Source organism: Telopea speciosissima, chromosome 7 (assembly GCF_018873765.1).
Source record: "Telopea speciosissima isolate NSW1024214 ecotype Mountain lineage chromosome 7, Tspe_v1, whole genome shotgun sequence".
NCBI lineage: Eukaryota > Viridiplantae > Streptophyta > Magnoliopsida > Proteales > Proteaceae > Telopea > Telopea speciosissima.
In genome coordinates, this window is record NC_057922.1 from 21,684,497 (window position 1) to 21,699,291 (window position 14,795).

The 14,795-nt window shown below is 39.3% G+C and overlaps 1 protein-coding gene across 1 annotated transcript; it reads right to left on the reverse strand.

Moving 5' to 3' along the window:
• Positions 1–2,787: 2,787 nt before the first annotated feature.
• Positions 2,788–14,780, reverse strand: LOC122667414 (ribonuclease III domain-containing protein RNC1, chloroplastic). Its single transcript, XM_043863679.1, has 5 exons — positions 13,763–14,780; positions 10,455–10,659; positions 9,399–9,599; positions 5,546–5,632; positions 2,788–3,180 (listed from the first exon to the last, which is right to left on the reverse strand). Exons 1-5 carry the CDS (start codon positions 14,629–14,631, stop codon positions 2,863–2,865), a joined length of 1,680 nt encoding a protein of 559 aa, XP_043719614.1. The 5' UTR covers positions 14,632–14,780; the 3' UTR covers positions 2,788–2,862.
• Positions 14,781–14,795: the final 15 nt, after the last annotated feature.

The window sequence follows — 14,795 nt, forward strand, 5'->3', positions numbered from 1 at the left end:
GAGAACGTTGTCCCTTAAAAAATTAAACTTTTGAAACGTGGTTGAAGATTGATATTTGGATATTCAATGGAAATGTCATACATAGGAGGTATTCGATTAGTTTGGCTCTAAAATTTGACACATGACCAATCTGAACAGCAATGGATTGGAGGGTGAAGGGGAATTAACACCCCCCCTCCTTCTGAATTTCTTTCCTTAATATTAGATTTAGGCATGTGTGTTGCATGTGAGCGGTACAACTCTTTCAAAGAAAAAAGCTTTTGTATTCTAGGGGAAAATCCCAACTCAGCAAAAGTTTTTGGAAGAAGTTTTCTTCCACAGTCAAGAAAAAGTACATTCATCTTGGGTCAAGAAAAAATAGTCATCTGGGGTCATAAATGATCTATCCCCTATAGTACAAAGTTGATAATACCTTCAGCAATTCAGCACCTCATCCGAACCCCTCTATCAAGAGAAAAGGGATTCTTTTGTCCGTGGGTGAAGGAAAATTGCCTCCGGTCTTTAAAATAGAGAAAATTTTCATTCACCCACGGTGAAGGGTTCGGCACTAATCTAAAGTCATCATTACTACCCCTCCCCCATATTTCTGAAATGACCTCTCTTTCTTCTTGACACTCATCCAATCACAATGATAGTCATCAATGAAGGAAATTCCTCCTTCACTGTCCAGATTGACCATTTGAAGAGGCTTTCTTTGTGGGAGACCTAATTCTACCATGTGGAGGTGTAATGTTTGGGATTCCTAGACCGTTGAATATCTACAAAATGGTTAAATTAATCATATGTTACATTTCATACTAATATGTCCATGTAAATCCTATTTTTGTCAACCAAATTTTTTTTTTTTTTGGGGGCATGCAGCTTCTCAGAGTCCTTAATTTTTTTTCAATTCTGGATTAGCCAATAGACCAACTCCAATAAGGATGGAACTTGGAATGTGAGTAAGGAAACATGGGTCAACCCATCCATAAAATTCATATAGTCCTTATAATTTATTTCCTTCACATGAATCAAGATGAATTGATCCAGAGTCTAGAAAGATCTAAGATGTTCACCTTGGGATCATTTTATCATTTATTAGCTTACTGTATTGATCTTTGTCCAACAGCATGCACATATCTATTGGGACTTGGGAGTTTGATGTCTTGTATTTTAGTATAGGGTTTCGCTATAAATTTGTAGCGAATGTTCTTTCTCTATAATCAATATGAGAGAGATGTAGGGACTAGCGGCTGTAACCCTATTCTCCATTAATAGTGAAGCAAATTTCATCTCACCGTAGACGTAGGCAATCTCGCCGAACCACGTAAATCCTTGTGTGCATTGTATGATTGTTTGTTTGCGGTTTCCATTCTTTTCGCATACCTAATCTCAAAGTCACCCACCATGAACGAATAGCCACCAGATTGACTAAACGAGGTCAAAAGAAACCTGAAAGGGAGCCCCATCAGGACCAACAGCTTTCATCAGGGTCAGCAAAAGAACCACCTTCCCTGAAAGATTCTGAGAAGGCTCAGATCTGCTAGATATTTTGTGACCCCTGGAACGTGGTCTCTGGCAGCTTGAGCAAAGCTGATCAGACATCAATACTTCCGGAATCACGGCCTTAGGGCCTGGAGGAGCAACCAGAGAAGTGAATGACGAATGATCCAAAGGGTCCGAAACCCTAACGCCTCCAACAGTATCTTGCATGCTGACCAAACTCAAATCCAGCAAACAGCTCGGAGTAATACACCCTTACTGCAAATACCTGTGATGAAATGCAACTTAGCAGTAGGCAAGAGCAAAATGCAGCCAAACAGTGGGATAACCCTAGAAACTTCATCCCAGCCAAGGGCTTAGGGACTCAAAGACGATGCAAGAGAAGGACAAGAGAAAACACTACCATTAACAACCCGTAAAAAGAAAACAATCGAAGGAAAACTAAATGAAAGGAAGGATTCTTCATCAAAAAAATAATGGAAGGATTAGAGAAGACGAGAGTAGCAATTGAGTATCCATAGTGTAGAAGCAATCATCAACAGGAGTAGTCCCACACAAATGTAGCGGTGATTATCGAAAATCAGCGAAGATAGGGCACAGCACAACAGACCAAAGACGAAAATCTGAGAGACGAAAGGTTGAGGATAGATACTTCTAGACACAAGACTCAATGCATTCCTATGGGGGAAAGGAATGGGCTCCCCTCAATGTTACAAGAATTCCCTATTGATTTACTTCATTTATTTTTCTCTTTTTTCCTTTCATTGAAGAACTAGGATTGGATTTTAGTTGTTCCAGCACCTCACTGAACTGTAGTTTAGGAACTAGCCTTAACACTGCAATTTTCTAGTATCAATTGCAATGTTGTTTTTAATATTGCTATTAGTTTGATACTCTTGTTCTTATTTACATCATTTCTATGACTGCTGGTAGCTCTTGCTGCTGTTGCTTCCAGCCTTCCACTACAATTATTATTGTGCTGTGTCTGTTGATTCAGATCACTGTCCTTTGTGAGTGTATGCGTGTCTTTGTGCATAAAAGACATTGTCATATAGAAAATCAAATCAAGAATACCATCAGAAATAAATGAATAAATAAATAGACCATGAATTGGGAGTTGGGACAAAGGATGAGACCAGCATTACCACTGTGGAAACCTGAATTTCAGTGAACTAGTTCAACCTTGACTTTAATTGGACAAACAAATCTAACACTTGGTTATCACATGTTGATATGTACAAATACATCAGAAACAAAATCTACATCATCGAGAAATTCTAGTTGATCAAAGTAAATTGGATCCACAATGAACAGCCGGAGTGGATTGGGGGGGGGTGTTTGCTCTCACCATTAACTGCCAGATGCCAATTGTCACAACCTTCATACTGCTTTAGGCTGAATCTGCTCAAAATCAAACACCTCAAACATAAGGCGCCTCACATCTGGCTTCCCATATACAGTGTACGAGAGCCCATGGATGGCTTGTTGAACTGCAGTTGTAGCTGGGTTCCTGAGTCTTCTGTTGTGTTCATATGAATCCTGGACTTGCTCACCATATATGATGAAGTTGTGGAGATACTTCTCCCTCAAGGACTTTCCACAGAACTTGTTGAGCAGAAGACGGCGGTGCCTTTCCTGTATCCATCTTCCAGGAGCATCAAGATGCTTCATGAGCAACTTCTCAGCCATCACAAGATCCTGCAGGAAAAGGAAAATTAGGTACCAAAGCAGATCAAGAAAATTATAGTACTAAATTGACATGTGTGAGTTGAAATCATGGATGTAATGGATATTTTGCTTCTTAAGATGGATGTGCGGCAAAACTAGGAAGGATAAAGTAAGGAATGAACATATTAGGGCTGATTTGGGAGTTGCCCTGATCAGTGACAAGCTCCGAGAATGTCGTTCGAAGTGGTATGGCCATGTTCAAAGAGGCCTGGGGACACCCCAGTAAGGAGGAGTGATCTGATCCCGATTGAAGGAGCTAAAAGAGCTAGGGGCAGGCCTAAAATGACCATAGAAGAGGTTGTGAGGAATGGCATGTATAGTCTGGGTCTTGTGCCAAGTATGACCTCAGATAGAAGCTATTGGAGGGCAAGGATCCAGGTTGTCGACCCCATTTAGCTGAGATTTTCCTGACTTCCTGGGCTGTACCTCTTTCCTCTTACTTTCATTTCCCATTTCTCACTTCTCTCATTTCTTCATTTTTATTCTTCATTCCTCTGACTTTCATTTCCCTTTTCTGGACCTCAATTTTCCCTACTTTGTTTTGCAAGGATCCATGTAGTCGACCTCATTTAGTTGGGATAAGGCTGGGTGGTTGTTGTTGTTTTTCTTCTTTTTCTGTTTTTATTTTTATCGTTTTACTTTATTTTTCTGATTCAATTCGGTTCCATCAATTTTGCTGGTTGGTTAGTTGAGCGAGAGCCAAATCAGACAGTACATGTGCCTCACAGTTGTGCAATGAAATATAAGAATAGATTGGTTCTAATACACCAGGAAAATACAAATCAAGTACTGAAAAATAATTAATAAATAAATAAAGCAACCATTTTAAAAGGTCTATGAAAATTTTAAATTGAAAAAAAATTATATATTCAAGAACTACCAGATTATCCATTGTGAAGGAATGGAATCCCCCCGATTGATGGAAACTTCAAACTAAACATTGATGGCAGTTCTCTCTATAACACCGACCCTGCTGGAATAGGAGGAATTATCTAGGACAGTAGAGCCAAGTTTCATTTCTTATGCAGGCCCCATTGGCAATACATTCGACAGAACTAGAGATAAGAGCCTTCTTAATGGGTTTGGATTTGGTCAAAAGCTCTATGGTGAGTCAGGCTGGTAGGGGGAGATTTTAAGGTTGTCACTAGATGGGATGTTGGCTGGAATGAGGCATCCTTGTAGACTTTCAAACCTCATAAGATGGACAAGGGTGATGCTAGCAACGACCATGAATACCTCATTCTACTGGTTTCCAAAGACTGCAACCCCATAGCTGATGAACTTGCGAAGGCCGGAGCAAGGAGAGATGAACCATATAATGGAGACTACTCAATCCCACCATAGCTAGTTTTATGTTGTTGGTTGCATTGTTTGTTTGTCATTTCAGATTTTTTGTTTGGTCCTTTAATGATTTCGTTGCCGTACTGTTCTTTTTTTTATTCCTCCCCCCCCCCCCTCCACAAAGACAATTGGAAATCAATTTTTTATCCAACATTTTAAGGGGGAAAAACAAAAAGCAACCAGTTCCACATGCAAATTACAGGAGCATGAAGACTATACTGAACTGTGAACCATTTTAAGTATGGGATCAACACTATTCAAATCATAAGTACAGCAAGGAATGGTGGTGGTTGTGTAACATTGAATTAGTAACAGTCAGCCCATAGGCCCCATACTGTCAATGGAGGATTTCAGGAAATATAATGTTTACTTGCAAGGAAATTCAAATTGAGAAACTGGCATTTCCAGTCAATAGTTCATTAAACTAATATATTTCTTTTATGGAGACTGTCATCTGCAGTGCATTTACTATCTAGGCTCTGTTTGTTTCCAGGTCAAAACCAAGTAAAGGGAAACTTCCAAGAAAATTTCTACTTTTTTATACCGAATTTAAATGAAGATTTTCCTGTTTCATGGTTTTTACTTGGGAACAGAGGCTTACATTCTTGACGAACCAAACCCAAGTTCTGGGTTCGAGAAGATTGTATATGAGGATTCACCGACTGAATTCCAAATCAAGGTGCAGGAACAGTTGTCAGCTCAATGGATGAATATAACCCAAGTGCAAAGCCCTAGAAAGCACACAGGTGGACAGAACTTAGGCAAATACACTACTAAAAGTCAACCTGTTCTAAAGTAAAGGTGACCATGAACAGTTCACATAATATTATGATATATGATTTTTCAATAGTAAAAAATAACAAAAGAACCCAAGCAAATGTAAAAAGGGGCTACTTGAAACCATTTAATTAGCAATCCAGTTCTCAGATTTGCTTGGTAGCATATTCCAACATGTAATCAACAGGTATAAGTGCAAAATGATGAGAAAAATTACTTGGATCTTTTGGCCAACATATTCCAGTCGCTCAAAACAAAACCGAGGATGCCCGTACTTGTATTTTGATGGGTGCAAGAAACACAGCTGCATTCATAAAACAAAACATTTGAGGATGAACTCCTTTAGATTCTAAAATTCAAGCATTTAAGGATGCATTCCTGTAGATTCTAAAATTCTCCATGAACATGAAATATTAATTTGACCTAAACATCAAAGAAAAATCAATGCATCTATCAACGATATGTCTATCTTCTCTTTTTCCTCTTGTGAAATAGAGGAAGACCAATACTATTGATCTAAAGAACTGCAACAAATATCAATTAGCACCTCATACTTGGATTCTTAGATAATATACTTTCATATCAAGTGGTATCATTCATCTAATGATCCTAACATAAGTTTACTCTGGGTGTTACAGACAACTTATGACATGCCATTGCATCACCAGACAACATTTATGCTTGAGAAGAAGTTCATTGCAATTTGAATACAAGGAAAATATGGCAATATTAGACTCTCTTTCATCTTTGATCTCTATTCCTCTCTCTATATATATATCCAGCAATTCAACAATTCTCCATACTCAGAACTTTTCTGAAACTTTTTGGATTCAGGAGCTTCAGGATAAGTGACATGGATCCCGGGTTCAAAAACCAACTCAGATCGCTTAAGAGCCCACCCAATCTATTAGAAAACTCAAATACAAGATAAAGGGGCAATGCTGTAATTTAGTAGAACCAAGTTATGAGGGGGGGGGGGGAAAGAACACAAGGTAATGGGGTGTAACGTGTGAGGTGACGGGTAAACTAGGAATTGAAAGAATTTAAAAGACATGATAGAAATAAGAAAGAAAATGGAGTGTAATATCAGGAATAAGAGATAAGATTTAGGATCGAAGAAAGGGGAAACATTAAGTTAGCTTCTTCCTAGTATCGTGCAAAACCAGCAGAGAATCCAAACTGGATTCAAGTGAGGAATCTTTGCCAATGGCTATCCAATCCACTCGAAATTTCAGGCAGGGATATCTAACCTGTAGGGTTATGGAATCGATTCAACCAGAATCTAAAAGATCAAGCAAAATAATATAGTTTAATGACTGAAACTGAGTCTGGTAATGGTTTTGAAGCAACCTGGTTTGCAGATTTGATTCATACAGACCATGTAAATCACTCTAAAGATAGATACCAAGGAACCAAAGTTCAGGTGGGAGAAGACAACACACGGGGATCAACCCAATAATATAGGGCTGATGCTACCGCCAGAAACAGAGTAACAGCATAGGTATTTAAAGAAATATAAATAAAAGAAGAGGAGAAAGAGAAGAACAGAGAATAGTTGCTGGGAAGTGAAGAGGAGAGAGAGAGAAGGTCACACAACCATTGCTATCGCACCACACCGGTACCATAAACACTTCAATTAAATCAATTCAGCAAATCTGAATAAAACAAGGGTTACAAACTTGTATTTAAATATGAAATTTATGACTCCTAACTAGACCACATAATCCTAATCCTTAATTAAAAGTAAAACAAGACTCTAACTTGGACTCAAACTCTTTCAATACTTAGCCTATTAAAATTAAAACAGAAAAGATAAACCCAACTAATTAAAACCCTAAAAAATATCCTATTGAACCCAAAAATCAATTGGACCCCGGTTCATCCCCATCTGAGCTCCCCAATGGGTTTGGACTGGTCCAAGAAATTGCTCCTGCGGTTTGGCTAAAATCAGGGCCACGCTTAAGTGATTCATTAGCCCACAATAGGCTCTGTTATAGGCTGTGTTTTAATTCAGGCCCATATGATGAAAGATAACTGATGCAGTTGCCTTGGCTTGGCTGGACCGGAATGACCCTTTGGAAACCTAAGCTGATACGTAACCGGGACAACCCAGATTTCTGGTCTAAAGGGGGCTGGTAGAATCTTTAGGTTTATTTTATATGGGTGTAATAATATAGACCAGTCCACAAGAGGATCACAAACTTCAGATCCAGCAACAGTAAATACTTTGATCGGTTCTTTGCAGAAAATTTCAGAACAATAAAATAAAAAACAAGAAATCGAAGACGGGAAGAAGAAGAAGATAGGGTAGTCTCTCTCAAACTCGGGTCTCTCACCCACGGCCTCTCACTGTATTTTGGTCTCTCACCAATGGCATCTCACCATACTCTCTCACAGAGCAAAGTACAAAGCTATGTTTTTTTTTTCCAATCTCATTAATCAAATTCGTGTACAAGGCTGTAACCCCTTACAAATTAATATAGAAAACTCAAACACTAAATAGGAAAGGCCTAACCCAATCCTTAACTACTAAGGTAACATAACTCTTAATGTTTGAGCTCGGAGTTAGTAGGAAAGTGACGTGCGTGGAGTAAGAGGTTGTAACTATTTTGTAACTAATATCCTATCCTATTTAATAGGAAGGACCAAGGAGTATGGGATAGACTTTGATTGCTTGGGTTCCTACAATTTCTCTCTGGAGAAAAGAGGCCGGCTACCTCCTAATAAGCCTAGACGTCAAGGCTTCGTCTGTAAAGCCAACCCCTTATCCCTATTTTATCTCTTTGTGTCCAACCCTATTTTATCTCTTCCCCTATTTTAACTCTTCTCCTTGCCTCGTACGTATAATCTGGTATCAGAGCACCAGGCATGGCCCTACCATCAGATACCCGCATCAATCCTCTGTTTCATGTCTCACTAAAGAAGAAGATAGGCAGCGAATAACACATCCAAGAAGACTTGCCAGCCATACAAGAGTCCGATGGAACATTGCATCCTCAGCCACAAGCAATCTTAGACCAGCGGACAAGTAAGTGGCACAAGCAGATTCTTATCCATTGGCAAGGGTTTTCCCCTGCCGAAGCCATTTGGGAAGATCTCGAAGGAATGATGTATCCTTTCCAACACTTGGCCTTGAGGATAAGACCACAATTTAAGAGGGAAGGAGTTGTTACGTGCATAGTTACATGGATGGCGGGGATAGTTATGTTTTAAATTATTATGTGTTATTATTATTAGTTAATAGTACGTGGTTAGGAGTCTTCATCAGTTATTAGAAATTAGTAGGAAAGTAGAGTGCGTGGAGTAAGAGGTTGTAACTATTTTGTAACTAATATCCTATCTTATTTAATGGGAAAGACAGGAGTATGGGATAGACTTTGATTGCTTGGGTTCCTACAATTTCTCTCTGGAGAAAAGAAGTCGGCTACCTCCTAATAAGCCTAGACGTCATGGCTTCGTTTGTAAAGCCAACCCCTTATCCCTATTGTATCTCTTTATCTTCAACCCTGTTTTATCTCTTCTCCTTGCCTTGTATGTATCAAGTAATGCCTAAATCAAATGGTTAAAATCATTATTTACCTTGATTCAAAGATATGGACCCCTTATTTTATCAAGTCCAAAGGAACAGAAAATTTTAATATGATGGTGAGTCTGGTGACTGTAAGTGGCTATATCAAGGTTGCATCACCCAAAAGGTGAAGCTGTACACAATCTAGAATAGAAGGCATGATTTATTTGTTTATTTCATTGATAAGGAAGCATGAGCATGATACGCTGAGTTGACACATCAAGGGCAAGCAGTTGGCACGCCATATTGCCCACCACATGCCATAGCCCCTCCTATCCAACTTAAGTTCAAAGGGGTTTCAGAAGCTTTGATGGGGCCATAGCCTGCCTGCCTCTGCCCAGACCGTGGCTTCGTCCCCATCTAGGGCCCTGAATTCCAGTGCTTGTACCATACATATTATATCTTCCTTTCTTCATACAAAATTTGTCATCCACCCAAAAGGTCAATCTGCAATTTACATTCTAAAAAATCAGTGATAAGAATCAAGAACTTAGAAGGATACCTGAAGCCCAAGTCCAAGTTCAATGTTCCTGGCCTCAGTTATTTCTGGAATCCTGTCAGTCACTTGCAACGGATATCCCAGGGTTTGCATAACTTTAGGTCTGCTATCAAAATCCCAAATATTCCCTCGGAACCGATGCATGCCTGGTGGAACACATGCCCTGAAAAGCCTTGGGTGTGCAAAAAGTGCATCTTCTGGAGGCTGCAAGGGAATGAATTGTTAGTATAAGAGTCCCAGATTTCTAACCATTTCCTACAATAAGGCTACCAGCCACTGTATTCTAAGAACTTCAGGTGGATAAGGGTATTAGCACTGTCCAACCTCAACCTTTATTATTTCACAGAAAATTTTATCATCACTGTTTACATTTTTCCCCCAAGTAATCTTATTTCTACTGTTTATTCCAAAAGGGGGGGGGATTCATTAGACTAACGGGAGCCAGTTCCTACACGGCACACGCAAACTTTAAATACTAACTACAATGTCGCATATCAAATGGGCCGCAAATTACGTTGACAGGTAGACTCCTAGGACCACTGCTCACATGTCAAGTTTCAGCCCAAACAAAGTTTGCCATTTGGCAAAACAGAGCTTTGAAAATCAAGGGCCATGGAAGAGTGCACAATAGCGGTTGGAGTACCGTAGGCATGCATGAACATACATGGGTACGAATGCCCATAGATGGAAGGGTATTTGATTGTTATTAGGCTTTGAAATTTGACATGCGGCAAATTCAGACCATGAGGTCAAAATAGCCACATCATTTGTTGACGTGGCAATATTTAAATTGGGTGTGTAAGAAAGGTTCCTACCATGAACGTGTAGGAACCTTTTTTCCTAGACTAAAAATTTCTCACTTCATAGTAAAAAATCCTAGTTAGCTCGCATTTTAAGCTTAAGCATCTTGTTAATGCTGCATTGAAACAATATGATGATCGAAGACTCAAGTATAATAGTATTCTAGAACATGGTCCATGGGTAAAATCAGATAGAAATATTCCAAGTTCCATGGAACATTAAAAAAAAAATATGACAAAGCAAACCTACGGTACTTGCCTTATAGGAAGCAACATCTTGCCAACTGAGCTTTCTGTTTTCAAATTCCACAGAAGCATAATCAATATCTTCAAGTTGTCTCCTTAATTTTGGCTGGCAGCTCTCATCTTCAGGGTCCATTCCAAATACCTCAAAAAGAACACGATATACTTCTGGCATGCCAAAACAGAGATATATTGCCCCAAACAGAGCCCAGAAGACAGACCTGTACGCATCACAAGCAGTATGAAAAGTAAGACCTTCCATGCCAAACATTACAAGATCAAGTCAACCTAGTTTTCAAGGTTTAAATATTAACTTATAAAAAAAAACATATAAAAACCTAATGCACCCATACATAAGGTACTAAAAGGGGTAACTGTATTACTTTCATATTTAATTCATAAAGCCAAGGGAAAAGCATCCTCCAAAGGAGGGGAAGAGTTAAAGAAATAGGATAGGCAAGTTTTCAACACTATTGGTAAATTTTTATCCAAGTATTAACGCAGATGAATTACTGAAACCAATCTACATTTGCAGACAAAGCTTTAGCTATAAACTATGCAAATCTCTTATTAATCATTAATTCACAACATGACCCTAAATTCAGAGATATGATGATGATTGACATTAATCCCAAAAGATTTCCAAAGGGAACCTATCAGAAGCTTCATTCTCAAACTGGAAGTCCATGTTATGGTCTCAATAAGATTAGTTCAATACTTCTATTGCATATGTTATTGGACCAATAGAGGACATGAGCATAAGCGACATCTTTAATGTAGCAGACATTGACTATCTATTTTAGCTATGTCTGACATATGCAATACTGAGCATATCCGAAAGTGTGATAAGTACTTAACAACTAGTATGTTTCCGACCCACCATAGCGCAAATAGATAAGGGCTTAAGGCTGATCCCTGATGTAACCCAATCGTAATTGGGAATTCCTTGCCCTGACCTCCCACAGATCTCACACTAGTCACCACCCCCTCATACATATCTTTAATTACATCCACATATTTACTCAACACCCCTTTCTTCAGTAGAACATACCGGATTAAATCTCTAGGGACTCTGTCATAGGCTTTTTCCAGGTCAATAAAGACCATATATAGGTCATTCTTGCTATCTCTATATCTTTCCATTAGTCTCCTCAATAAGTAGATAGCTTTTGTCATGGATCTACCTGATATAAAGCCAAATTGGTTCACCAAAATATGAGTCTCTCTTCTCAAGCGGGCTTCAATAAGCTTCTCCCAAAGTTTCATAGTGTGGCTGATTAGCTTATAGATATTGCAGCTTTGGATATCACCTTTATTTTTGTAGATCAGGACTACAATGCTTCTCCTCCATTCATCTGGCATCCTCCTAGTGTCCATAATCCTGTTAAACAAATTGGTTAGCCAATACACCCCACAGCCTCCTAGGATATTCCACACTTCTATTGGAATCTCATCTGGCCTGGTGTCTTGCTTGCTTTCATCTTTCTTAAGGCATCTTTAACTTCTGAGTTCCGCCACGCTAACCTTTCTTATATCTAAGACGTGGGCACCACTTTCTGTTTTTCTTTCCTTAATTTTAACTCCTGGTCAGTCCAAGTTGGTTTAGAAATCATGTTGGTATTTGGTTTTTAGTTTCTTTCTTTTCTTATTTCTTAGTTTCTTTCTGTACTTTTTTCTTTCTTTTAATCACAAGCAATCCTAATTCAATACGATTCACAACTAGAGTTGTTTTAGGCCAGTTGGTGCAATATATTTGTCTTTCTTAAGTCTTATTCAGTTTCTTGATTTGTCTTGTAGATTTCTAATAGAAATTGGATGTCCTAAGTGAGTGGTAAGTGGGAACAGAAGTACTCCAAAGCCTATAAAAAGAAATTAATCTGGCCCATTATGCCTGTAAGACAATTGAATTTTCAGCTAAGCAACAGTGTATGTTCTCATCTATGGATTCCTTGTTTACTAGGTGGACTCCTAGTGCTCCATGTCTCTCTCATATTTACTAGGGGGATCTCTACAGTTGCAGCAATCAATTCTTTCAATCGATTAGGTAAGTTTGGATTGTTTTAATTGAACTCAGAGCCTGCAGACAATCTCTCAAACTCCTTTATGGAATGGAAAAATATGAATTAAAGGACTAGATAAGCTATACAAGACTTACAACCGAGCAATCTCAGCATCCCTGGCATCTCTAATAACATCCTAACCAGGTCACCAGGGAGCTCTGTAGGTCCCATTGGTAATTCATTTACACCTTGGCCAAGATTGGACAAAAAGTCAGCAGCTTGGTTGATTTCTCTGAAACAAATTCTGATGTAATATTTTAAAAAAAAGTGAGGTTAGTCTCTCCAATGCAGACCTCAAATTAAGGAGCACCATCGGCAAGGAATTTTTTTTGTGAACAAAGCCTAGTGCATATGTTGAATCAACCAACACTCTTAGGTCCGTAATCCATCTGCTACTTGCTTCTTTCACCCCTCTAACCCTTGCATAGATTAGTCTCAAAATAAAATTTAATCAAGTCACCCTATCCACAACATATGTCAACCAATATTTTCTTACTAACATCTATAAAGTTGCCAGGACCCCACTCCTGCCCCCCTTTCACACATCAAAAACCCGTCTCCTTTCATTGGTGATGCTAACTGTTGCATTGTAACAGAAGTTTAGCCCAAGGACCTTTAACTATATTTAGAGGTGACTATAAACCCCTAGAGAGAGGCTCCTTGAACTTACGGAATGCTCTCTGGTTTCTACAAAACCAGGTGGATTCATGGTTTTTTGTTTGAGGAGGATTCCTCACAGACTAAGGTGGATTCCAAGTGGCAACTTTCTTTTTCAAATTACTCTTCTTGTTTTCACTATCAGCATTAAAGTCTCAGAATCTATTTTTTCCATTACAGCTGATATTGAATAGGTCATAAACCCACAGCTCCTCTCCACTTGATTCTGGTTCTTTACAGAGAATTTTCTGGTATTCCTATACTTTTTGAGATCAGTTTATCTGTTTCCTCTTTAGGTTTGATGCATATCAATAATTGTTTCTTCTTTAACTTCCATTTTAATGTTCTGCCACGCCTCCTCTTTCTGATATCAGAAAATTGACGGGAACCATAAGAGTTCTAATTCCTCTCACACAATAAGAATGTATCCAAAATGGCCACTTTACTTTTCACATAAATTAATAAAAAGTGAACTTTTTTTTTATTGCAGCAAGTGCTGAAGAATGACTTGTTTTGGGAAATGAGAACAAACTCTTTCATATAGCTTTTTCAAGAATGAGTATACTTGTCACTGCTTTCAAATATAAACAAACAAAAGCATACTTACTTCACGGGAGGCTCTCTCTCCTTCCGAACCAACTTATCCATCTCATCAAACGGAAAGATCAGATTCTGCAACCCAGCAGCTTTGATCCACTTGGGTAGATTCCGCTTCCCAATCAAACCAAACACTCTCTCTCTCATTGGACCGGGCGACTCTCTCGGATACCTCTGCAAGAAGAACTCAGCCAATGCCAACTCAAGCACGTATTGCCCTATAAACAACAACCTCGAATGGCCCGACCGGACATGCCTAGCATTCGTTCTCTCGCACGAAGGATGCTGGAAAGCCAAGTACAACAAGGTATCGAACTGTTTTGCCGGATTGTCGTCGCCAAATCGATCAGAAGGCTCGAGGGGGTAACCCAGAGCTTGCTTGGCTTCGAGTAGGTACTCATCAATCCACGTCTTGTCGGCATTGTTGAGTCGAGAAGAAGGCAAGCAAGAGCTCAACAGAGGGAACGCTTTGAGTGACAATTGAGGGCTGTTGAGGAATCTTTCGGCCAATCTGGAATCATCTAGAGGGGGTTTAAGGATGAATCTTCTCGGAGGGATCTTTTTCTTCGGAGAGATGACCTTTTTACGCTCTGCAAGCTCTCTAAGGAGCCTCTGGGGGCTGCTTCTGGGGAGCTCTTGGGGATCGACGGTTACAGAAAAAATACGGAAATCCCGAGACTTTGGTTCTCTGAATTTACAGTACTTGAAGTGGCTTTGGATAGGAAAAGCAGACAATGAGGAAGAAAAAGAGATATCAGACGAAGAAGCAGACAATGGTTTTGAGAGATGTCTGAAAGGGGAAGAGAGCTCCATTGACGGAAGGAACAGAGGTACAGAATCCTTCTGCAGTGATACGTAAGTGAGCATTTGAAAACCCATTTCTCTACACTGGGTCTAAGTGGATTTGGATAGATTTCAGATCGCCATTAATGGAGGCTCTAAGCTCTTGTCTGGTGCTTTTGAGTGTCTCTATTGCAGGGTTTTGCGGGAGCGATGAAAACTGGATAAGGCACCGTGTAAGAAAGATAACACCCTTCAAAGGG